The 24,125-nt window shown below is 45.2% G+C and overlaps 2 protein-coding genes and 1 long non-coding RNA gene across 3 annotated transcripts; 2 read left to right on the top strand and 1 right to left on the bottom strand.

Annotated features, from left to right (window-relative positions):
• Nucleotides 1-2,259: 2,259 nt before the first annotated feature.
• On the bottom strand, nt 2,260-22,594 carry LOC109520054 (uncharacterized). The gene is made up of 4 exons (XR_002169079.1): nt 21,784-22,594; nt 19,859-21,726; nt 17,110-17,183; nt 2,260-2,406 (listed from the first exon to the last, which is right to left on the bottom strand). It is a non-coding gene; the product is annotated as an uncharacterized LOC109520054 (long non-coding RNA).
• Nucleotides 13,617-17,330, top strand: tmem229a (transmembrane protein 229A). Its single transcript, XM_019877009.1, is given in 1 exon segment — nt 13,617-17,330. A coding segment is annotated over 1 exon segment (1,014 nt). The 5' UTR covers nt 13,617-14,714; the 3' UTR covers nt 15,729-17,330.
• LOC109520053 (neural Wiskott-Aldrich syndrome protein-like) lies at nt 20,385-24,067 on the top strand. Its single transcript, XM_019877012.1, has 3 exons — nt 20,385-20,513; nt 23,713-23,847; nt 23,957-24,067. The coding sequence occupies exons 1-3, from the start codon at nt 20,412-20,414 to the stop codon at nt 24,050-24,052; spliced, it is 333 nt and encodes a 110-aa protein (XP_019732571.1). The 5' UTR covers nt 20,385-20,411; the 3' UTR covers nt 24,053-24,067.
• Nucleotides 24,068-24,125: the final 58 nt, after the last annotated feature.

Below are 24,125 nucleotides of genomic sequence, written 5' to 3'. Positions count from 1 at the left end.
AACTCACTCGCTCTGTTCTACTCTGGTTCAGCCGGAGTTTAAGCGGGATGACATCGCGCATCGCCGGTACGCTAATGGGAGGAATCAGAGTCAACATAAATAGGCCACGATTACCCCTGCTAGCGCTGTTTTGCTAGGACTGGCACCCCTTGGCGACAACGGGGGCGACATGTTGTTTTATTTGTCCAATTTGTCCAATTTTGACTCAAAATACTGAAAAAAATACTGCCGACAACCTCAGGGTTGTGACAGCTTCTTCATGTCACACTCGGGACACAAAAAAATGTTAGCTTAATATCGTTCGTATCATGCCGATGGCATTTTTCAACTTACTGCCACAATATCAACATATTTTTTGTTTTTCTTTATGTCTGGTAGATTCTCAGTCGCCCAAGTCTTGATGCGTCATGTGATTATATTTTTCAAAATCTACTTGACAAAAGCAACACCGCTCAGTGCGGATTGACATCCGTGTTGTTGTTATTCATTTCGCCTCGCTAATGTAAAGACGCTAAAGCGACCGCCGTCCTTATTACATGCGCCGTAAACCAATGATGACACTCGCAGCTCATCCTAAATCTCCCTTTCATTCTCTGGTTTACCTTCCACCTGACCGTTTGAACAGATTAGTCAAAGGCAGACACGCACGCACACACGAACAGAGTTTTTAATCTTCTGTTCATAGCTGCCAATGACTCAAGCAAAATGGATCAGGGAATCGGGGACTACGTCCAATGAAAAGGAAGCTGCCTCATAGCAACGCGCGCGCACACACACACACACACACACACACACACACACACACACACACACACAGATATAGACAACTTCACCATTTTTAATGTGGCGCAGACAGCTTGCAGGCTCTGTGTTGTGTTTTGAGGCATAAAAGTGCACAAATTCATTGTTGGTGTCCATGTTAATGCATTCGGATGTGCATCCGCACCCCCCCAAAATAGCTTGCGTCCGCCACGATGAGTCACAAAAGCCGTCACGTTGTATCAGCCTACCGTGTAGGGTGTTCATGCCACGAGGCCCACCCGAATAGGACGGTCACAGTCTTTGCATGCGCTGCCATGCGAGCGCTTTTCGACCTCCCTCTTGGGCCTCGCTTTTCGCACTGGCGTACATCCACGCCAGCTGCTCTTGCAGGCCCGTCCAACTTTAAAATACAATGTTTTGGCAAAGCGCTCTCCTGTTGCCGAGTCAACGGCGCGGAGTGGAAAACGGGTTGAAATCAACACTGTCAACACAAAGAGGGCAGCTCGTTAAAATAAATCTAAACTTTGATGTGGGGGAAACGATTTGCAAAAAAAAAAAAAAAAAAAAACAAGGTGACTTTTTACCCAGGCGCAGAATATTACAGACCGTAATGAGATCCCATATCAGCTCGACAAATGACATTCTGGTTTGATAAGATTCGACAGATAAAAGCATCCAAGCATGCTAAATGGGATTTTCCGCATTCATTTTAATTGCTGCTTAAACTGGATTAAATGTGGATGAAATTTTATCTGGCGTCAGAAATTCTCACTTTTTAAACAAAGTTTGTTGTCATGTTTTATGATATTTGCAGCAAATTTGTTGTCTTTTACTGGCACATAAGTACACCGACAAATAGCACCCTTCCATCTAGAAATTCCATTTGCAGTATGCCCTCCAGTCCAAGGTTATTTGGCTGCTCGGCCTGACGCTAGTATGCACATCAAAATCATATTATTTACATGTCTTTCATGTGTGAGTCACAGGAAAAATGACCCGGCCGCTGTCGTGGGGGAGTGGGAGATTTAATCAGGCGTATAAAACCTACATTCAAATTCCACATTTCCTCAATAACTGAAAAAAAATAAAAGAAAAATCACGGTTGCTGTGCAGTACACAAACCTCCCCTTTGAACAAGTTGTGTGATTCGACGTCAGATGTCTCCCTCGGGAGCTCGGTGCCTGCGGTAGCCTGTAGTGGGAAGCGTCAAACAAAAGCGAGCATAACAACAAGCTGTCATTGTGCAGCAGTCGTTGGGGTGGTGTCGTGTAAAAAAAAAAAAAAAGATGCAGCAATGATGATGCATGGGGGATGTCACCGTTTACACCAGGGAGGAAAAGCTCGTGTTTCATCGCTTCGCTACGGGTGTCATGTGCTGCAAAATGGACGCCCTCGTCATCAATCGGGGTTGATGGAACGATAAGAGCGTATTGACATTATTAGCGTGCTAGCATATTGAAATGTGGTGTTTATTTTCTCCCTAGGTGTTTTTCTTTCTTGACTTTGCACTGAAATGTCTCTTTTGTTCTTACAACTGCTTTCAAATGACTTACTTTTCATTCTGTCAAGCACATTGCGTGTGTCGTGTACGTGCACACGCTGAGCAAAATCTCGCAGAAAAGACAGCGGCGTATCATCGAGTGCCTGTAAAAAATAATTACACTAAGTCACAGTCGCGGGAAGTAAAAATGTAACATAAACTCTACATTGCTAACAAAGAGAAAGTCGTTATAATGTTAGGCGACGCTAGCATATGCAAATAGCTAACGACGTGACCTTATGCGCGCAAAAGAAGTGCCGTGAACGGCTGTCATCCTTTTTTTTTTTTTTTTACAACCCCAAGGTACTGATAAACGTCTACTGCCCTGTTCCCTGTCACCGTATGCACACGCGCATCTTCGCCCGGCCCACTCGCACGAATATGTCGATGTTGTCGATAACGCAGCGCGCACTCACACGCGCCGAGCGTACAACGCGGTGACGGAAAGGGAGGGCGAGCGCGCGGGTTTTGCGAGTCAAAGCCGCTTTTGTCCGCACAACACAAACAGACACTTGGACATAGGAAAGCAGGAAAGGAGGCTGTAACTTTCCACAGAGGGCCTGGCCGCGACCCGAGTTCGCTTTCCTTTCCGTGGTCATGGCAGCCTTTGTACGACGTGTGTGCGTGTGCGTGTGCGCTACCTTGTATCCTGTGTGCACGTCAGCGTGAATGGATGAAATGCGGGAGGTGCGAGACGAGGTCGACAGACCTCATTGTGACACCTCCTCTGTCTGTCGTCAATTTCCTGCTTTATTTCCCCCATTTATTGTCTCATCCTTCAATAGGAGCGAAATGTTTTTGTGCACGGATGCAAAGCAGCCCCCTGAGCGCTCGCGCGTAAAGTCGGCACTGCGTGACTTTTTCTTCGATTGGAATTGACTTTCCGATTGGAAAGTTGCGAGGACATATGGTCAGCCCAGACGGGATTGCAGCCAAATGCTTTAGAAGTGCGGTCCAGACAACTGGCACGTTTAGCCTGCGAAGTGGAAATAGCTTTGAGTCTCAGATGTGGAGAAATCCTGCATCCTGTTCCTGTTTATCTCCAGCAGGCGGCAGACGTGGGCTTTCCCTTCTGCGTGCACACCTGCTGTCGGTTGTCATCGGCCTTGTATTGAAGGATTATTTGACGTTGTTGCTGCTCTTGCTCAAGTGTTTTGTTTTCTAGACCTCGTTCTCGCTCTCGCCATAATCGTTCGCGTTCCCTTCATTCCACGTTTTTGTAATTTACTTGCCATTTAGTTTTCGGTTTAACTATTTTCTTGCCTTTTTATGTTAATGTATTGTTTTTCCCTGTATCCCTGTGACCAGCGTTTTCCGTTTTGGACTTTCTTGGCTTTGCGTCTTTGATAATAAAAATTTTTGACATCGCATTTTGTTCATGTTTACATTTCTGGGATCCTAAACATTATTTGGTTCGTTCCGAACCTGACGGTTCTTTTTTTTTTCGGTCTGAAATGTGATTTCAATGTGAGTTTTATGCTAGGTGAAAATGATTTCACGTATCTGGTGCACACATCAGTAATATATTCAAATTTAGAGGTCGCTTTCCCGAGCTCCACGAAGGACACAATATTTGCCTTGTGCGCCAAGTGAGCTCTCAGGTACAATTACACAAAGATGTGCTCCGTGCGGCCATTGCCATAGTAACCACAAAAAAAAAAAAAGGTCTCCTTTTGAATATCCTCCCTTAGAAGATTTCGCGCAGTGGAAGCCGTCAGGAGATATACTCGGAGATCAATGAGAGAATGGCAGCGGGAGCATGTAAATCCGCTCCCAGTGTTCCCAGCTGGGGCGTGCGATGGGGAGGGGGGGGGCAGGCTGTTGCTAGGTGGAGCTGCGCTGGTGCTTTTCGGGTTGATTAGACTGGGTTAAACGCACTTGAAACGCGCTGAAAATCTCTAGTTTATCAAATAAATAAAGGAATAAATGTGCTGGTGGCGCAGTAGCACCCGTGGGTGGACCTGGATCTAAAAATCTCGAGGATGAAGCGAGGGCAATGGTAGAAGAAGGAAGTGGTGAGAAAAGAAGTGGGAAGAAGGAAAAGGGGAGGAGTGATCACATAATACTGTAAATGCGGTTTGATGGAGAGGCACTCACTTGCCACAATATTAGGTACACCTGCTCAAGAAAAGGAGATTACAACGCCACCGGCCGGGGTCGCCGTGTTATTTTCCGGACAGGCAGAAAAGGGTGACGATTGATTGTTTCGCTTATCTCATTTTTTCTTCTTCAATGCAATAGATCGCTGGTAGCTAACAAATGTACGCAAAGGAAAAACACAGTTGACGATGAAAAGATGTTGAACTGCACCGCATTAGACAGAGCTAGCCTCTTACGCACAGGTTTTCCCGAGGACAACGAGCAGCTCTCATTACCAAAAAAGCTCACTCTCGATTACAAAAGGCAGATTTGGGATTTGGTTTGCGCGGGGTGATTGTTTATTGATTGCGTCGCGGATTCGGATGTGTTCTTGTTCATCTGATTCTTGTTGAATCTCAGCTGCAGGCTGGAGGTTAGTCAACAATGCGACAGAGCCTTCATTTTAGTAAGCCGAGGAAGGCTGGATGAAGACCAGAACAACAGACAGTTCGGGGATCTAAAATCCAGCGAAATTCTGTTTCATTCTTTTCATTTTCATGCAGCATATCAGTCTCCAAATTGGTTTTAACACCGCACCCAAATAACACAGAGTTCTCTGTCCACATTCGCGGTTGATAAATCCAAACTCGCACACACCTATGCAGTGGCTGTGGGCCAAATGGAATTCACCATGGCAACAGCGGAGTCCGACACAGGTGGTGTGATATGCACCTGCACCCACGGACGCACGCATGAGTGTGCAAAAAAAAAAAAAACTGGGCGGATAGGCCGTAGATGCGAATGAGATAAGATTAGACAGACTAGTTGGAGAAAGAAGGATGTGATGATGGCACAAATCCATTAGAAGACCAGAAAGAAGCCGGGGCCGGACAGCCAGACGGGAAGAGAATGGGGTCAGGGGGCTAATTGGACAGGAAATACATCGGCCAGGATGATCTGTGAGCAAATGATAGCACTTGAGTGCACGGGTAAACACGAACTGTGCATTGATGACTCGCTAGCCAACTAGCTAGCTAGATGCAGAAGTAAAAAAAATAAAATACTGAAGTAATCTTGACTGGTTTAGATTTGGCTGATAGCCTTGGTCGCTCTGAGTCCCACACTACCTCATTGTCAAACGGTGTTCCACAGAGTTCCTTTCTAGAGCCTCTGCTGTTTTCATTGTATCTGCTGCCCTTGTGTTCCATCAGAAGAAAACATTGAATTTCCTTCCATTGCTATACGGATGACTGTCGGATCTATGTCCCGCTGAGCAAATAAAGACCCTTTCTCATTGAGGCCGCTTTTGAGTTGAGTTGAGAGTTGGGGAAGGCTGATGGAACGATGGATGCATGGATGCAGTCAGTAAATATGTGTGAGCCTCATAAATATATTGTAAAATGGCCCAAATCATCAGAAGAAAACATTGAATTTCCTTCCATTGCTACACGGATGACTGTCGGATCTATGACCCACTGAGCAAATAAAGACCCTTTCTCATTGAGGCCACTTTTGAGTTGAGTTGAGTTGAGAGTTGGGGAAGGCTGATGGAACGTAAAAGGGCCCAAACAGTCTCAAAAGACATATTTTTGCCGCATCGCACAAGAAGAATCTGGCACGGACACACACACACACACACACACACACACTTTGTACTCAGGCCTGGATGTATTTCAGACACACTTTGATCCAGCAGATTTCTGAGGGGTGTTATAAGATTATAGGGATCGTCGGCGGCAGATATGGTGAACTCTCGCTCTCGTTATCTGCTGTTGTCTCTTTTGTTGCCGCTGCCTGTCTTTCTCGCTCGTGATGAATCAATTCAGAATATAATTTCTTTGTTATGAGGAGGAAAAAAAGAAAAGTCAATATAAAGCAAAAGTCGAATGAGGCGATGCTTCCATAAATGATGAATCAAGCTCGGCGAGCGTGCCGCTCGGCGTCTGTCTTTTAGCACCTGAGCATGAAACTGGAAATAACGCTAAGGCTTTTCTCGATGCACACTACGTATTTGATTATGCGCCGTAAAAGGTGCGGCAAGTGATTTATGCATGACAGGGAGAGGAGGAGGCGAAGGTGATGTGGTGTACGGAGGAAAAAAAAAAAAGAAGAAAAATGAGAACGTGAACGGAAGCAGATGGGGGTCAGCGGCGAATGATGGATTAAAGAAGGGGCAGCAAAGAGATTTATGTATGATTTATGGATCATTTCGCTTGCCGTACGGGAGAAATGAGCAGCTGGTGCGTGCCACGGAACGAAAGACGGCAAAGCCCAAGGTTGAATTATTCAAAGGAGTCGTCGGGGTAAACACCGCGAGTCGACACGCTCACCTCCGAGCGTTTCGACCCTCCTCGGAGCTCCTCATAGACTGATGGAGCAGGAAGTGTGTCAGTGGGTCAAAGGCAGACGTCACTACCACGGCGCCAACTGTCACCTCAATTAACCCCGAGGGGGGGTTGGCTGCTGTATTTAAAGGCTACTAGTGAGTGTCGGATTCCCCGAATTTTGGCTGGAATTACTTTTCATGGGAAGTCATGTAATTAAGAATACAATTTAGCTACATAGGGGATTTTAGTCTTATAAACACATTTCTTGGTCTACATTAGTCCATGATGTAAAATTGTAATTTTTGAAAATAACCACATCGCTTCAACTTCCATTCCCATGTCCGTTTAATTGTATGTTAACAAACAACACAAAACCGGCTAACGAATATGATGTGTTCTTTATCCTCTGCAAAGAATGACGACTATATTACTGCAGCTTACTGAGCAACTGGTACACCGGGAGCAGCACAATCTTTGTTGAACTGAAGCATAAAAGGTGGCAAGAAGCTGTTTCATTCTTTTACTTACTTGACTCAAAAAAAAAAAACACACACATCATATAAATAAATCTCGAGGCGCCATCGTATTCTATTTCTAAAGTCATCGTTTATGACACAACTCTTGAATCGGATCTCATTAGATGCTAGCAAATGAAGTGGCCCGCGGCTATAAGCAATTGTTTCTAATTGGACTGCATCTTAATTGTTATCGGTTTGTCCTAAATAGTTGCCTGGCTAGCAATAACTCTGCGACACAAATCGATTGGAGCAATTAAATCTCCATTAAACCTTAAAATTGCCACAGTCTGCATTAATAAACAAGTTCGGGCAATTAGCGATCTCTATGCTAGCGCTCGGCAGGATTTATCATGACATTTCTTTGAATCGGTTAGCGCAACAGGCTTTAGCCGGATGCTAATGTGCCATTTAACGATGAAACCACAACCACGACGCAAAAACGGTCATTTAATAGGCCGTTTCAAAAGGTTAAAAGTGCCATCTTGGCTTTCTGAGAACACAAGAGAGTGTTGACGTGCCCGATTCGCCCACGTGTATAACAGACGTTTGTGTGTTCAAATGAGCAGCTTAAAGTCATAATCCAGGATGGGGTTTTTTTTTTTTTTGTAATCAACGGATAAAAGTAGCATTAAAGGTCCTTTTGCCAGGGAAATAGCTTCGAATTATTTATTGTGTGCTGAAGGGATAATCTTATTTTTCATGTCATTGTTCTTCATTCAATTGGAAAGGTTTCCTCTTTCTTGTTCTCGTGTTAGCGCCGGAGCGCCGAAGCTGACGGATCCTCGTCACCTGTAACGCTCGACAAAAACTGAATCACCCCCGCCCCGGCGTAATTAACGTCAGGATTATGCTGATCCGCACAAGAGAGTGTTGACGTGCCCGATTCGCCCACGTGTATAACAGACGTTTGTGTGTTCAAATGAGCAGCTTAAAGTCATAATCCAGGATGGGGTTTTTTTGGGTGGGGGTGGTTGTAATCAATGGATAAAAGGAGCATTAAAGGTCCTTTTGCCAGGGAAATAGCTTCGAATTATTTATTGTGTGCTGAAGGGATAATCTTATTTTTCATGTCATTGTTCTTCATTCAATTGGAAAGGTTTCCTCTTTCTTGTTCTCGTGTTAGCGCCGGAGCGCCGAAGCTGACGGATCCTCGTCACCTGTAACGCTCGACAAAAACTGAATTCCCCCCCGTCGTAATTAACGTCAGGATTATGCTGATCCAAATGGAACGGTGAATTTCAGCGAAACAGGTGACCCCATCTTGCGATTGACCTCATGCGGAAAAACACGAACACAAAAGGAATCATTTCGCCCTCACGCGAGAACGCGTGAGGAAGTGGGAAGCATGTGGTGGCCGCGGTGGCCCCTGCCGTCCGTGCGCATGACATGAATGGTAATTTGCTCATTACAGCTGCGCCCTGAATGACGTTCAGACAAACACATGCTGCTTTTCGTTTTAAAGAGAAAAACGCCGCTCGTGCTAACGCTAATTAGCCATCCTTCTGTGTTTTCCCCTGAACAGGGTCGCGGGGGAAGATAGCGCCAAAATAATCATTCACGCTGATTCGAATAGATTGAAACAAACTATTTTCATTGGTTCGTGCACCCTGTAACCTAATAACCTGATACCCGTCTATTGACACCAAGAAACAAGGGGTTGTTGTCAAATATTTCCTATGTTACAACTTTGACATTTCACTGTTTCCAAAAAAAAAAAAAAAAAAAAGGACTCGTGGTGCAAAGTGAGTGTTTGCGTCGCCGCGCAAATGTGTTTTGCACACGCTCGACAGACGAGCAGACAGCAGCGCGCGTGGGCGCCGCATCGTGTGGGAAGTGGCGGAGCGCGCGAAAGATGGCGCCGGCGCCAGGAGGAGAAGGAGAAGAAATAAAAGAGCAGAGGTGAGACGCAGATATGGGCAACAGATGGAGGGAGTCAAACGCGGTCACCGCCGTTCCCGTTTTGAACAACTCTGACCTCATCAGGAAACACGCAAATGTCATCCAAAAAATATCACAGTCGGCAGCTCGGTGGGCAATCTGGAGTTAGCCAATCCTCGTCTTAAAATGTTCTTCATTGAAGCATGTAGCGGGAGCATGTAACTGATTCCAGACTGCCTCAACCGGCTGCTTGTGCATTTTAGAATTCATTTTCAGAGTCTTTTATGGTCTCCTGCCACCTGCCTCGCGCTCCAGGTCACCTGACCAGTTGCTTCTGGAGGTACAGAGGTCTCGACCGAAAGCTCGGAGGGGAACGAAAAATCATTTTTCGTCGCTGTGGAATGGTCTCCCTCCGAGCGCCCATTTTAAAAACTCATTTTAAAACCATTTTTGGAGGCTTTCATAGTTTTGAGGCCTCCACACCTCCATTTCCCAAGACCGTCACATGCTCATTTTTCCTTCCGTCCATCTCCACTCCTCCCCCCAACACGTCCTTCGATGACACACAGGATCATATTCCCTCTCTTGGGAGTATGACGTAGCCAATTATTAGTCACTGATAAGCAGAGGAAGGTTCTTTACTCCCCTGCTTGAAAGACCTGGCAAGGAAAAAGACCCAATGAAAAAATACCAAAGTGCGCTCTAAAAATTATGTTTTTTCTTGCCCCCACACCCTCAAAAAAAATATGACTTAGGCAATTACGTGGCTGACAATATATTAAAATTCAAGCTCAGCCTGGCACCCAAAATCCCCACTCCCCAACCGTCGAATAGTTTTGGTGCATCACCGCCAGTGGCCACAAGGCGGACACAATGCGCCACAAGCAAAACACCAAAAGAAAGTCAAAAAAGAAGAAGAAGAAGAGATACTAGGATTAGAAGAAGAAGAAAAAGGGGGGGGGGGAATAGCGGGGAGGCCGCTGCGGTGTCTCGTTAGCGTTTTTGCGTTTCCAACAAAGCAACAACTACCGCTGCGTCTCCAGTCGTCTTTCGTTTTTCATTTTGGGGTGATATGAAACATTTTGACATCACAGACTTGAAGACAGTGTCTCATCTCCATTCCCGATGTGGGTGTTTATTAAGAGACACACTTTGGGCTAAGAATAGCCTTTTGTAAAGCATGAGTCATCTTCAATAGGGATGAAGGTTTTGTCTCTCAGGCATCTGATATTATTATTTGTAAGTGTCCATGTCTTGGTTTTCTTTACCATGGGTGGCTAGAGACAGAATTTTTTGGGGCGATTAGTCAACTAACATCCAGCAAACTCTCAACTGTCAGTCTTTGACACCCATGTCACTCACCAGGCAAGGCCTTGCATCTCAAAGCACTCAAAGTCACAAATGCTAGAGTAAGAACTTTCGGACGGCGCGTTCCAAATGAACAAAAATAATACCTGTCCCTCACATGCAATAATTTTGTTTTGTCATGCAAAAATTAAACTGTTGATCGGTTGACTTGATGAATCAACGGGAGAGTCGGCAACCATGACACCCCAAATCAAAAGTCATCCCAAGGTCATTCCTCCCATGGCGCCGCACTGGATCGTCGACTTCCTACGCTCCGCCCCGTCCGTCTGAGTGGACGCGGAGGAGGAGAGACAACAACATGAGCAAGCGTCCGTATGACTAAATCCCCCAAGTCCCCGTTGGGCTCGATACCAATCAGAGCGCACGCAAGCAGAGTCTCCGTAACCCATGGCTACAATCGCCCACAAGCTCGCCAGGGCACTACGGAGGATAGTGAACAGGATGCACAAAAAAGGCTCGCAGTATACAGTTTCAACGTGAGACTAAAAGCAGAAATACCCCCCCTGACCCCCCACCCACCTTGGAGCAGACACCTTTCAGCTAAATTGGATCATACACTGAGCAACCACTCGCTGGAACCCGGAGGTGGTCGGAACGCCCGCCGTCTGGCGGGGGCTCCACAGAGCCAGACAACGGAGTGTGTCGCTAAGTGAACAAAGAAGGGGGCGTACGTGGGCGCCAGTTATGACAGGTACCAGGAAAGGTCAACAAGGTGGAACAAAAGACTTGTAAATGTCAGTCGCTACGAAGTTGCCATTGACAACCAGGCCACCGGCTGGTGAGAATAGTGACAAATCATCTTAATTAGATTGTCCTCAATAAAAGGGGGCTTGGGCGCACTGTGGCCGCGATGACGACTTCAGATTGATTTTAGCGGCGAGCGTGCTATGTGTAAAAATGTTGTAAGTGAGAGTCCATCCGAAGATTTTAGCAATAAAAAAATTGTTCTTCTTTACTGAAGCCGAAAGAAGGCGGAGAGGTGAAACTGAAGGTGAGCTTGAGGTGGAAATGACGTATGAGCAAGGAAGAGATGGTGATTGGAAAGGAAAAGAGTGGATAGATTAGGCTGCTACTTCTACAGGAACTGCATACACCCAAAAAATATATTTTGGGGGACTAAAGCAGTCATTTAAATCGGAACAATACATAATATACATGGAGGACAATACAATGGACACTTATTTCTGCTAACTCGTATTTATTTGTTGGGGAAATGCGCTGACACCAATTTTCACGACAGCAAAAAATTTGGGGGGTTGAATTAAAATTTGTATCAAAATTTCTTGCCTTGAAATTCGGAGTATATGCTCCGAAGTACTGCTACAAACCGACCATTCAAACTATGGCGGATGCGTCGGGGGCAATAATCACCTAGCAATAGCGCTAGCAAGGCTGTATTTAACCCTTTCATGCACTCTGTAACCTGACAACATGATAAGATGTCCACTGTAGTAACCGCTGTCCCTTAAAGGGTGAATGAATTTTTTGAAAATTAATAATAGTAAGAATAATAATTTGCCAGGGGTGGAGAAGTCGATTAACTCCAAGAGACATACAGGCAAGTTGACAACAATATCATCTTAAAGAGAGGAAAGGGGGTGGGGTTGACAGGGCGCACCCTCCGCAGTCGGAGAAGTGGGGGAGGTGGGGGGGTGGGGGGTTTGCTTGCTTTGAATCCCTAATGAGGGAACTGTTGAAGGCCTCGTGGGAATAATGCAAAGCTCCTTTCGGGAGAAATGTCTTCATCCTCCATTCATCCTTCCCCCTACAAATGTTATCCGAGCAACAGGCACCCAATTGGAAATATCTCCAGTGCAGAAAGCACGACGACAAACAGTGCAACTCCAAACACACATGAAAGCCTCGTATTGGCTACACAATAGCACGGGGCCAACCGTCCATTCATTAATGGCAATCGGACCGCCCGCCGTCTGGCGGGGGCTCCACAGAGCCAGACAACGGAGTGTGTCGCTAAGTGAACAAAGAAGGGGGCGTACGTGGGCGCCAGTTATGACAGGTACCAGGAAAGGTCAACAAGGTGGAACAAAAGACTTGTAAATGTCAGTCGCTACGAAGTTGCCATTGACAACCAGGCCACCGGCTGGTGAGAATAGTGACAAATCATCTTAATTAGATTGTCCTCAATAAAAGGGGGCTTGGGCGCACTGTGGCCGCGATGACGACTTCAGATTGATTTTAGCGGCGAGCGTGCTATGTGTAAAAATGTTGTAAGTGAGAGTCCATCCGAAGATTTTAGCAATAAAAAAATTGTTCTTCTTTACTGAAGCCGAAAGAAGGCGGAGAGGTGAAACTGAAGGTGAGCTTGAGGTGGAAATGACGTATGAGCAAGGAAGAGATGGTGATTGGAAAGGAAAAGAGTGGATAGATTAGGCTGCTACTTCTACAGGAACTGCATACACCCAAAAAATATATTTTGGGGGACTAAAGCAGTCATTTAAATCGGAACAATACATAATATACATGGAGGACAATACAATGGACACTTATTTCTGCTAACTCGTATTTATTTGTTGGGGAAATGCGCTGACACCAATTTTCACGACAGCAAAAAATTTGGGGGGTTGAATTAAAATTTGTATCAAAATTTCTTGCCTTGAAATTCGGAGTATATGCTCCGAAGTACTGCTACAAACCGACCATTCAAACTATGGCGGATGCGTCGGGGGCAATAATCACCTAGCAATAGCGCTAGCAAGGCTGTATTTAACCCTTTCATGCACTCTGTAACCTGACAACATGATAAGATGTCCACTGTAGTAACCGCTGTCCCTTAAAGGGTGAATGAATTTTTTGAAAATTAATAATAGTAAGAATAATAATTTGCCAGGGGTGGAGAAGTCGATTAACTCCAAGAGACATACAGGCAAGTTGACAACAATATCATCTTAAAGAGAGGAAAGGGGGTGGGGTTGACAGGGCGCACCCTCCGCAGTCGGAGAAGTGGGGGAGGTGGGGGGGTGGGGGGTTTGCTTGCTTTGAATCCCTAATGAGGGAACTGTTGAAGGCCTCGTGGGAATAATGCAAAGCTCCTTTCGGGAGAAATGTCTTCATCCTCCATTCATCCTTCCCCCTACAAATGTTATCCGAGCAACAGGCACCCAATTGGAAATATCTCCTGGGGGGGTGGGGGGTTTGCTTGCTTTGAATCCCTAATGAGGGAACTGTTGAAGGCCTCGTGGGAATAATGCAAAGCTCCTTTCGGGAGAAATGTCTTCATCCTCCATTCATCCTTCCCCCTACAAATGTTATCCGAGCAACAGGCACCCAATTGGAAATATCTCCAGTGCAGAAAGCACGACGACAAACAGTGCAACTCCAAACACACATGAAAGCCTCGTATTGGCTACACAATAGCACGGGGCCAACCGTCCATTCATTAATGGCAAAAAATTGGGAGGAAATGGGTTCTGAAATCACATTTTCTGAGCTCCTCGTTCTAAGTGCGCGGCCGCAGACTCACATTAATTTCCGGAGGGACTAAGTCGAGCGTCAGACAAAGACAGCTTCATCTTCCTACGGCCATTGGTTGGGCTGAAATGAGCCTAATGGAACGGATTTGATGAGAAAATGTTCTCGTCACGCCATTTGACGGCAGGCTGTCGAGGACCTTAATGGGATGGAGATGTGACTGGAGCGTTTGGCTTACTGCTCTTGACAAGGAGGAAAAATATGATTAGCTGTTAGATAAAGCACCAAGGATACAGGATGGTGGGGGGGGGTGCACGAGGTGTTTTGTGTCAGTGTTTTTTAACCTGACGACCACTGATACACACGAGCAACCATTTTGCTCATGTTTCGGTGAATAGAAAACAACATTTTAGGGGACAGAAGGGGCCCGCCCAAGCCAGTCTAAAAAACGTTACAATGCTGCCATCTACTGTTCAATTTTAGTACTGAAGAATAATGCGGTTTTCCCACCATGTTAAATCGTGTCCTGCCTGACTGCATTTGCAATAAATGTACATGACATCACAATACATATAAAAACGGGAGGGAGTATATCAAAATTTCGTTGCGTAGAAAAACGGTATGTAGGCCAAACATGCCGAATGACTTGTCATAAATCGAAGTTTATAAGACACCGGCCGAGAAAAACGTTAGAGTCTTGTTTTGCCCGGACGTTCCTGAACGCACCGGCAGGTCAGCGGATGCTCGCAGCCGCTGCGGTTACCGCAGAGCGCCTTTGAAAACTGAAAACAATGTTTCGGAACAGGAAAGCGGATGCGTCTCGATGACCCAACGATGGTCCGTCGCTCCAGAGACGGTACTCGAATCGGGACCGACGAGTCCAACGTTTGCGGTGAGGCTGAGGAGAGCGCGCGGTGGCTGCCGCCATGGATGCGGCTGTACTTCTACGGAATGCACGGCGTCACTCTGGATGTGGTGCTCTCCTCGTTGCGGGAGGTTCTATCCAACCGGGACCCCAAGTTGCTCGGCTTTTCCTCACCGTGTCTGTGCGTGGTGCATTCACTGACCCACTTGGCGCTGGAGAAAGTCTACTCGAAGAAGAGGAGCTTTCAAGGGAGGCCTGTGCTTTTCCATCTGCTAGTTTATCCTTCTGTTTACATCGGGCTGCAAGTTCTGATAGAGAACATCGGCAACACACTGAGCAAGCAGGTGAGGGTCATATCTGGGACGCGCTTGGTCCTCCACTACATCCTGGCTCTTTATTTTAGTCAGGTGTTCCACAGGGGGGTGTCCAGGCTGCAGTACAGTCCCCCAGCGGGATCCCGTCCGATCCAAAGCGTCCCCGGGTAGGTCCGCTTCTTGTTTTTTGGCATGCATGGCTTTTTGGATGAGGTGGCGTTCACGTCGGTGTTCAACCTGGTGGAGAACCGAAGCCTGACCGGTCACACGTCCCTGTGGTCCTTCCTGATGTACGGGAGCTGCAGCTTCGTGGTGGAGAAACTGTACCTGCGCCTGCACTTTAAAAGAGGCTGGGGGTTGTGGCGGAGGCTCCCCATCTACGTCTGCTTCATCTACACTTGGGAGCTGTGCTGGGGTTTAGGTCTGAGGCAGTTCGACGCCTGCTCCTGGGACTACTCGCACTACCCGCACAACTTCATGGGACTCATCACCCTGCTCTACCTGCCCGGGTGGGTCTGCCTGAGTCTCTATCAGGACGTGCTGTCCAATATCCTGCTCGGCATCAGGTGCGCCAGAGAGGCTCTGCGACCAAGCGCGGACGGCGGAGATGTCAACGGATGGCCTCGGTCTTGCAAAAAAAGACTTTGAAATTTACACTTTGGCTCAGTTGTGCGAGTTGCTTTTTCAGCGTCGCTTCAGACAGAAGACGGCGCTATGAGGAAGTAAAAAGGGAACGTCTGTCATTACGGGACCGCAAAAGGTTATTCTCCATGTCGGTGGAAACGTTGATTATTATTATTACATTGAGGGGAAAAAAGATGCTTAACAAATGAAATTCAAAGTCGGTATCAGCACAAGGGTGCCTTTTAGACTTCCCTGTCATCCAAAAACTTTTTTCCTTTGAACTTCATTCATTGTATTCGGGAGATCAAACGGCCACGTTTTTCTTTTTTCAGTTAATTGCAAGTGAAAAATATACTTACAATAGCAAATCATGTGAGCTTGCTTGGCAGGATGAACATTTTTGGTACTTTTAGTATTGAACAAATACAATGGCTTGCAAAAATATCCACCCTCTTGAACCTTTTGACCTTTTGTTACATTTCAGGCTTCAAACTTTAACATTGCATGTTCCATCTTTCAGTTGTTTTTTTTTTGTGCGTGTGTCAAAAAAGAAAGGTTAAAATATCATATGAGGCCCAAAGGTGGCAAAAGTTCAAAAAGTTCAAGGGGAGGGGCCATCTATTTCTCAAGCCACCGTCCATTCAAAGTTTCTGAAAAGTTTTTATGTCAGCTGATATTTTACCAAGACAGAGTGGACATGTTAATCTTGACTACATCCAACAACGCACATTCGGTGATTTATTGTCAAAAGTGTAAATAGTAATCCTGTTTCAGTCTCATTTGAATCCAGACAAAATGCTCGTGGTTATATTCACATGTAAAAATAATGCACATTCAGTTATTTAAAAAAAAAAAAAAAGAAAAACACACACACACACACGGTCTGAAATGAAAGAAGCAAATTTGCGCAAATGTTTGACCACATTCTGCTTCATTTTTATGATCAATGAGGGAATTCTAGTCCAGCTCTGTCATTGTGCTAATCACACTCAAGTCAGGCTGTCAATCATATCCGGCATAAAAATAAATATCATTCATTTAAATGTGTCGTCACTGTGAATGCAATCATCCCGACGTTGCTTTTCTTGGAATATTTTAGTGAGTATTTGTGCTCGGTTGTTACGTTTATTAATTAACTGCACCCACAAAAGAAAAAATAATCACTGTGATGATCAAAGCAAATCTCACAAAATCCTGTGTATTTAGTAGCCGTCGCAGGTACGGGCCAGAAATCAAACCGCGAAGTAACATCTGTTCTCAAAAAGTCACTCAGCAGAACAAACGCAACGTCGAGTCCTAACATGAGAAACTTGTTTGGAAAGGCCACATGAGGAAGACCGGTTTTGATGTGATGACGTCACTTGCACTGTGGCCAAGTGGCGTGTTAAATGTTTTTGTATCTGACCTTGCAATTTTTCGTTGAAGCATTCTGTTGAGTTGACATGAACACGGTTGCCTGCTACTCCAGACTTTGTTCCCCTGAAAACCAACAAAGAAAATAAATTATAGAGCAGAACATCACGATAATTTCAAATAATTTAGAGTCAACAAAATGGAAGCCGTACACTTTCATTTTCCATTGACTAAACACATAACGCACTTTTAGGCAGTTAGCAAGCCAAAAAATAAAATCTACAGAGCAGTACCTCCATGATCGTTATATGTCTGTCACGAAAGTTAACTTTAAAAGATAAACATCTGAACTCCCATTGAATGCTGATGAAGTGTGCGCTTAGAGGCTTCCTCTTGTCGTCACAACATTCTCTGCAGTTCACTTGGATTTAACATTAAATGTTCAATACAGTGGCACTTCTTCTTTAAAAACTGTTAGTTTTCAAACATTCATTTGTGTAAAATAGTATTTATGAGTCATACATTTTAATTGACTCAACAGAGAATTTTTTTCCCGATATTTAAATGTACGGGGTAAATGTTGAAACTGCATTGGCTTACAACAATTTTAAATGCCTTTTTTTAAAGTAATAAAAGTCTTTTTTTTAATAACCAAAAATAATTTGTAAAATGAGCCACCCTTTTGCTGTAAAATACTAAAATGTACAGTATTTGATTTGTGAGGATTCCCAAATGTTTCGACTTCAGAAGAGCTATTATGGTGAAATGCTGCCCTCTTGTGGTTACATTTCAGAGTTCAGGGCATTTGGGGAGCTTTTATAGACATAGTATGGATGTAGTTTTATTTGAAGCGTTTTCATATATTGTATTTCAATACTCCCAGATATTGCCTTTTGATTTTTTTTTTTTTTTTTTTTTTTTTTTACACATAGTGGTACCTCGTGGAAACGTATCTTCCCATTGGACGGCATACTGACAAATTGTATGAACGTGATTAAATATGTATGTGAAAGCCTGCAGGGCACGTCTTCCTCAACGATCGAAAATATAATATTCATGTTGTCCTCTGCCCTCATTCTCTTGTTTTGTGGGTCATGCTAATATTTCATGAGCGTTACCCCCAACTAGGTGTCACCGCTAAAACACACACAACATGACCAAGCAGCCACACGACTTGACACATTCTTGTCTTACACGGCTGCCTGAGTATTTGCATACCAAGTGACATTAGCTGACACTGAGATAGCGTTTCCAATACACGTTTCACATCACGGTGACTACTTTCAATTGCGTAATTTAGCTTTGAGGTATTTGGAGATAAAAGCAAGAGGCAAGCGGAGCACTAGATGTTTCAGAACTCTGTTCCACGCATCAAAGGGGAAGTGAAGGCGCTTATGTTCTTTCGGAGTGGCTATCTAAAAAAAAAAAATCAAACCAGGTGGAGCAATGCAGCAGTTCCTGGACTTTTTTTTTTTATCCTCCACTTGTCAGTCAGGTTTTTCAAGTTGGTCAAGCCTCGAGTGCAATGCAGCGGAATTTGGTTGACCAAAGACCACGTGGAAGTACAGGTATTCATTTGTTGTGAACAAGGTCGAAGCTGTGTCAGTTCATGTTATTCAGAGACGAAACAGACTTAAAGTGGATATAAAAAGTCTACACACCCCTGTTCGAATCCCAACCCCAGTCATTAGGGTGTGCACACTTGTGCGACCACATTATTGCAGTGGAAATGGTTTTGAAACTATTTATCTGGTCAATTTTTTTTTTTTTTATATCACAAAAAAAATAAAGAAATAAATTGGCAAAGGGTGTGTAGACTTTTTATATCCACTGTATATAGCGTGTTTTGGCATGACCCGGCTTCTGACAACATCTAAGGTGCCGCAAACACAATTGAAAGCAATTCAAGGTTCATTCAAAGGGCTGCCATTCACCAGCCAAGCCACAAGTTCACAAGAATTTGTATTCGTGCGGCCTGGAGGAAACTCCACAAAAAAATGTCCCCAGATATGGAACAGACTTAACCTCTCAAAGGGCCCACAGTGGACAAGGAACTGAAAGTCACTTGAAATGGGACGCTGGGCTACGCGTTTAAGAGTACAAAAGCACAAAATGTGTCTTCATAGTGCCATAACTAAAGCATGCGGCAAAACAAATAAATAAAAAAATAAAACATCTGGAGTGTATTTTCTTTCTCTCTCATTTTTTTTTTTTTAAATTTCCACCACGGCGCCATCCTGCGTAACACCCATTGATGAGCCTGACTGAGCATGTTGTAAAAATATCCTCAGGCTTACTGTTGAAATAAGCATGAGTCACGCAGGCAAGGATGTATACTTGAAAATGGCTATCAAGCAATATCATTTGTGGAGAACATTATGCCTCGTAAAAAGGGGAAGATGATACAAATGTAATATCTAGTGACCGACGTGGGACCAGTACACTAAATGTATTTATGTATGTGCCGGATGTGGTCCTCATACCCCTGAGGGTACCTATAGTAACTGGAGCAGTCTTAATTCGACTTCAATTTATTATGGACTATATTTAGTGCATTGTGATGAATCATCCTCGCAGCATTCATAGTCCAGCGAGGAAATTAAGACTCAATCACTCCTTCTAAGTGCCCAGATACCTGCATACCCAATTTTCTGGTTGAATTAAGCAGCACAATCTTATCTGGGAGAGATAATTTTAATACTTCTCTTTTAAAGGTGCTTTTAGATTTGCATTAATTTCAGCCCAAAGTGCCCTCAAGAAGCTCACGGTTTTATGCTGGCAACATGCACCTTGTGTCTTACCTCCTCCCATTCTGCACTGCATACATTCCTGTCATAAAAGCCAGGGGCGGACAGGATCGTACCACACCTGAGAAGGACATCGCGAGAGATGTTATTTTCCGCATAATCATGAAGGTAACGACGTTTAAGTATGATGTAATCATATTTAATTCTCAAGTTGTGCTGTTAAGATGTGTTTTGGTGTATTACTGATATATTTTTGTGCGTGGGACGCAGCCGTAGGAAGACGTAACCCCCCGTTCCACAAGAATGGACTCGCCCTACCACTGCCATGTTGGATGGAACTGACTGCGGGCGCTAAGGCAGCCGGAGTTCCCAGGAAACTTTTTGGCGTTTTCCGCTCCAATTTTGACCCCCTTTCGCACAAAATCCGGATCTGGCGTCTTCTTCTTCGACACTTTTGGCATCACAGCCGTGCGACCATCCCGTGAAAGTCTGACTCAAGGAAGGGGGAAATCGGACGGAGGAAGGCCACGGATGACCCGGGGATTGTTTATGGATCTTTTCGGACTCCGTTTACCTTCTTAGAGTAAACGTTATCGCTCGGTTCACAATGAGCGGACTTCATCCGCAACGGCAAACAAATGTCGGTTCCATACTACTGACGCCTCAAGAGAACGACTACCTTTTTAACCACCTTGGCAGGAAATGCATCGTAAGTTCACGTCAGCCTTTCTAGTTCACCCTTTGATAACTTGTCTTCCTGTTTAACGACGCTCGTTTGAAGTGAGCCTTTTCCCCTTTTTTTGTCCTATTGGTGGTGAGGAGGGTTCGTTTGTTTTGACAGCCGAGGCAACGAGAGTTCGGCGAGCGGGGACGTCGAATTTCGCTCGGGACGCTCACAGTCGACCAACATTGAGTTGTAATCCATTTTATTAGGCCTCGACGCGTCAAGGTTGACGATTGACACACCTGAAGTCACCCAGGAAATGTTGCTATCCGACTTGGACCCGCACCTCCGCCTCAACTGAGCCGCCGTGGCGTTAGTGGCGTTAGCCCCGTCGTCAGTTAGCTGCTAAATCAATCAACAGCTTGCAAAAAAAAGGACTTTTTTCGCCGTTATTATATAACGTTATCCGAACCTGGGTTGTTTTCGGGAAGTGTGTCCACTGAAGGAATGTGCCGACAAGGCTTGGCAGGGGACAGCGCTGACTAGTGAGAACTCATCGGGGTTGTTTTTTTTTCCCCCCCACCATACTTCGTCAGTCCCCAAAATTTGAAGAGTCCTGCCTTACCAGTCTGACTGCAGTGAAATGTCACTATTCTAAAATTAGAATAAAAGTCATCACTCTCGTCTCTACTTTTCTATGAGCAAATAAAACACCATGCATTTATCCAGTTTTTCTCCCACTCCTTTAAAGTATTGATAAAGTAGCCGATACTCTGTGTCTGCCCCGATACTATGACATCGGTACCACCTTGACCAGCCTGATATTAAACTTCGGGGCAGGTGGGTCAAGAGACACGTCAGCCTCGTGGAGAAGCAGTCAAGCTTAAAATTTCAATTTATTGTCTGTAATGTGGATAATGATCTCCACTGAGACGCCGAGTATGAAATTTCTTTCAGCATATCTGAAATGACAATACATGGAAGTGAATGTTCAAATATCAGTAATGGCGACTCGTTACTCTAAAAAGTGTTCAATTTTCGTCACAGTTGCAAAAGTGTCATGACATTATCCACTATCAGTACTTTGTTTTGATGAGTTCTGAAATGTGAGTACATTGTATTCAGTGTGAAAAAAACATTTATATCAGTATTTATTCTCTCGTTGTGGAATCCGGGCCTCATTTAGTTGAACACAAAGATGGCGTTCTGTTCGATCAGCCACACGATTGTGTTGTTTCCTCAAAGTATTAATTGATTCCTGAAAGTAAAGTGCACGATGATTGGGGAAGTGTTTTTTTTTTTTTTTTGGTCTCACCTGACAGCGAAAAGCTACCTGTGCTCTATTTCCTGCCTCGTGAGTCTTGACGGACGTGTTTGTGCTTAACCCACATGCCGCTCGCTTTGTCTTCTTCCCTTTTCACAAGTTCTCTTGGGTTGTGCCGTAGGTTGACGTAGGCGCGCTCAGAAACGCAGCGGCGACATTCCTCCGGCGCTCTCTGCTGATCGTGTCACTCGGCGTGAGACGAAGGAATTTTGGGAGCATTCCTCAAAATCGCACTCGATCTTTGTATGCAGGGGGGGGGCGGGGGAGTATTTGTGTGTGTCTCTCCTTCACCATCAAATTCAAATGTGCAGCGGTGATTTAATGGCCGTCTTGTGTCTTGCAACGTTGATTTGCATTCCTGGTCGACTGCGCAAAATGGGTCAGAGGTGGTTTGATTGCTTTGTCAGTGCAGCACAAAAAGAGGAACAAGATTTCACGACCGCTTTGACTCATGCACGTGCAGAGATGCTCATTGGTATTCCCTCGGCTTTCGCCATCAGTTGGGGAAAAAAAAGGGGGGGGGGCATGGGTCCAATCTATGCTGTGTGTGAGTGTGTGTGTGCACAGACTGCCCGATCAGCATCCTACAGGAAGTCCCGTGGTCAGACCCCCTTTGGTGATTTGTGCTGGAGAAGTGCAACATGATTCCACTCAATATCGGCCCATCTATGTTCTTCCTGCCTGCATTTTAAAAAAAAATCTAATTTTAAACTGCAGCTATTATCTTTTTTTTTCTCCTTCCTGCACAAATGAGGTCGAGCGCCTTGTCCTGGAGGACGACCGAAATGAAAATGGCTTGAGCGAAAGAAGTCGGCGAGCGTGCATAGCTTCACTTCCTGCTATCTTTTGACCCTGTCAGGAACTATCAGCACTCCATGGGCCTCGTGCTCTTCAGCCCGTACGTCACCCCCCCCCCCAAAAAAAAAGTCTTAAAATAGCGTCCTCGTTACGCTCTTGAAAAGAAAATCTGATTTAACGATGTCATGTTCAGGAATTGCCACAGAATGAGGCGCTTGCTAGCTTAGCCGATGCGCTAGCACCGGCCGTGATGTCACGTCTGCGCCGCTTTAGCTTCGTTTCGTTTGCGAGTGCACACGTGGACGCCGTCCTGTACTTTAGCTCCGATGTTGTGGCAGTGCGTCAAAAATGAGATCATGAGTGAGACTTTGTCGTCACTTCTGTCAATATTTGACGAAAAACATGACTCTTGTGTTTGTGTTCCTAACAAGCTTCCCCGTCACGAGACAAAATGACACCCGAGGGCCTCTGTGGAGGAAAAAGCCTCCCAGCCTCGACCCGCGCGGCCCAAATTTGAGACAATGTCGCGAATCGGAACGAAAATAGGCCCCAACGGCCGACCTTTACGTCCCTGATGCTTTCATCATTAATAGCCGGGAAGCTGCCCCCCACCCCCACATGGCGCCGGGAACCCCCCTCGGCAACCTGTAAAACCAACACGGCGCCTGATCACCGTCTGGAAGTGTGCGTTGCCCATCTGTGCTTGCATGCACACTTTTAAAGAAGGAAGGATTTCTTTGTTAACTGATCCTGAGGGGGAAGCGTCACTTTTATTAATGCCTATAAAGAAGTTTGAGAGTTCACGAGCAGCTTCCTGATCTGAGCGTTAATCCGATCTTGTGCGCAGCGCCCCGAGGAGATGTTAACACCTAAAGGCAGTTGCTATAAAACTTTTTCCACCAAAGTTCCACCCCAAAAATGTACTTAGCTGTATTTCTAAGCCACTTTAACATAATGCACAGTTTGAGTGATTCTGTTGCTGACCAGTAGAGGGAGCCCCCACACTTTTGAGAACAACTTAAGGAAAATGAAAGGGCGTACTTCAATTTATTTTTTTTTTTCCGATGTGCTGTATCAGCGCTTTCGGCTGACTCTGCTGCCGTGTCCCTTCCCCTGTCCTAGACGTTGTCCTCGGCGGTGGTCCAGGTCTTCCTGGCAGACCGGAACGCCACCTGGTCCAAGAGATGTTGCGGCGTGGCCTGTCTGATCAAGGACAACCCGCAGCGGTCTTACTTCATCCGAGTCTTTGACATCAAGGTAACGCGGCATCGCGACGCGGTCGACCAGTGCGCGTCCGCTCGGACCCACATCCGAGACCTCTCATGTGTTTTTTTTTTTTTTGGTTTTGTTTTGTTTTTTGTCACAGGACGGTAAGATGCTGTTCGAACAGGAGCTGTACAACAACTTTAGCATAAATCCCTCCAGACCATTCTTCATCTCGTTTGCTGGAGACGTGAGTTGACAGTTTTTTTGTTTTTTTTTTTCCTTTCTGCGTTTGCATCTTACTGACAAAAATGCAACGACAAAAACCTGGT

The sequence above is a fragment of the Hippocampus comes genome, unplaced genomic scaffold (genome assembly GCF_001891065.2).
Source record: "Hippocampus comes isolate QL1 unplaced genomic scaffold, H_comes_QL1_v1.1 scaffold127, whole genome shotgun sequence".
Lineage (NCBI taxonomy): Eukaryota > Metazoa > Chordata > Actinopteri > Syngnathiformes > Syngnathidae > Hippocampus > Hippocampus comes.
Note: the sequence above shows the minus strand (reverse complement) of the source record. Positions and strands in the feature narration are given on the sequence as shown.

What these genes read in the sequence shown, in the direction of transcription:
- LOC109520053 (XM_019877012.1), top strand. Translation starts at nt 20,412, where the DNA reads ATGAGCGGACTTCATCCGCAACGGCAAACAAATGTCGGTTCCATACTA. An exon ending in ACCTTGGCAGGAAATGCATC is followed by an intron (nt 20,514 to 23,712) that starts GTAAGTTCACGT and finishes CCCCTGTCCTAG; the next exon opens with ACGTTGTCCTCGGCGGTGGT. An exon ending in TCCGAGTCTTTGACATCAAG is followed by an intron (nt 23,848 to 23,956) that starts GTAACGCGGCAT and finishes TTTTTGTCACAG; the next exon opens with GACGGTAAGATGCTGTTCGA.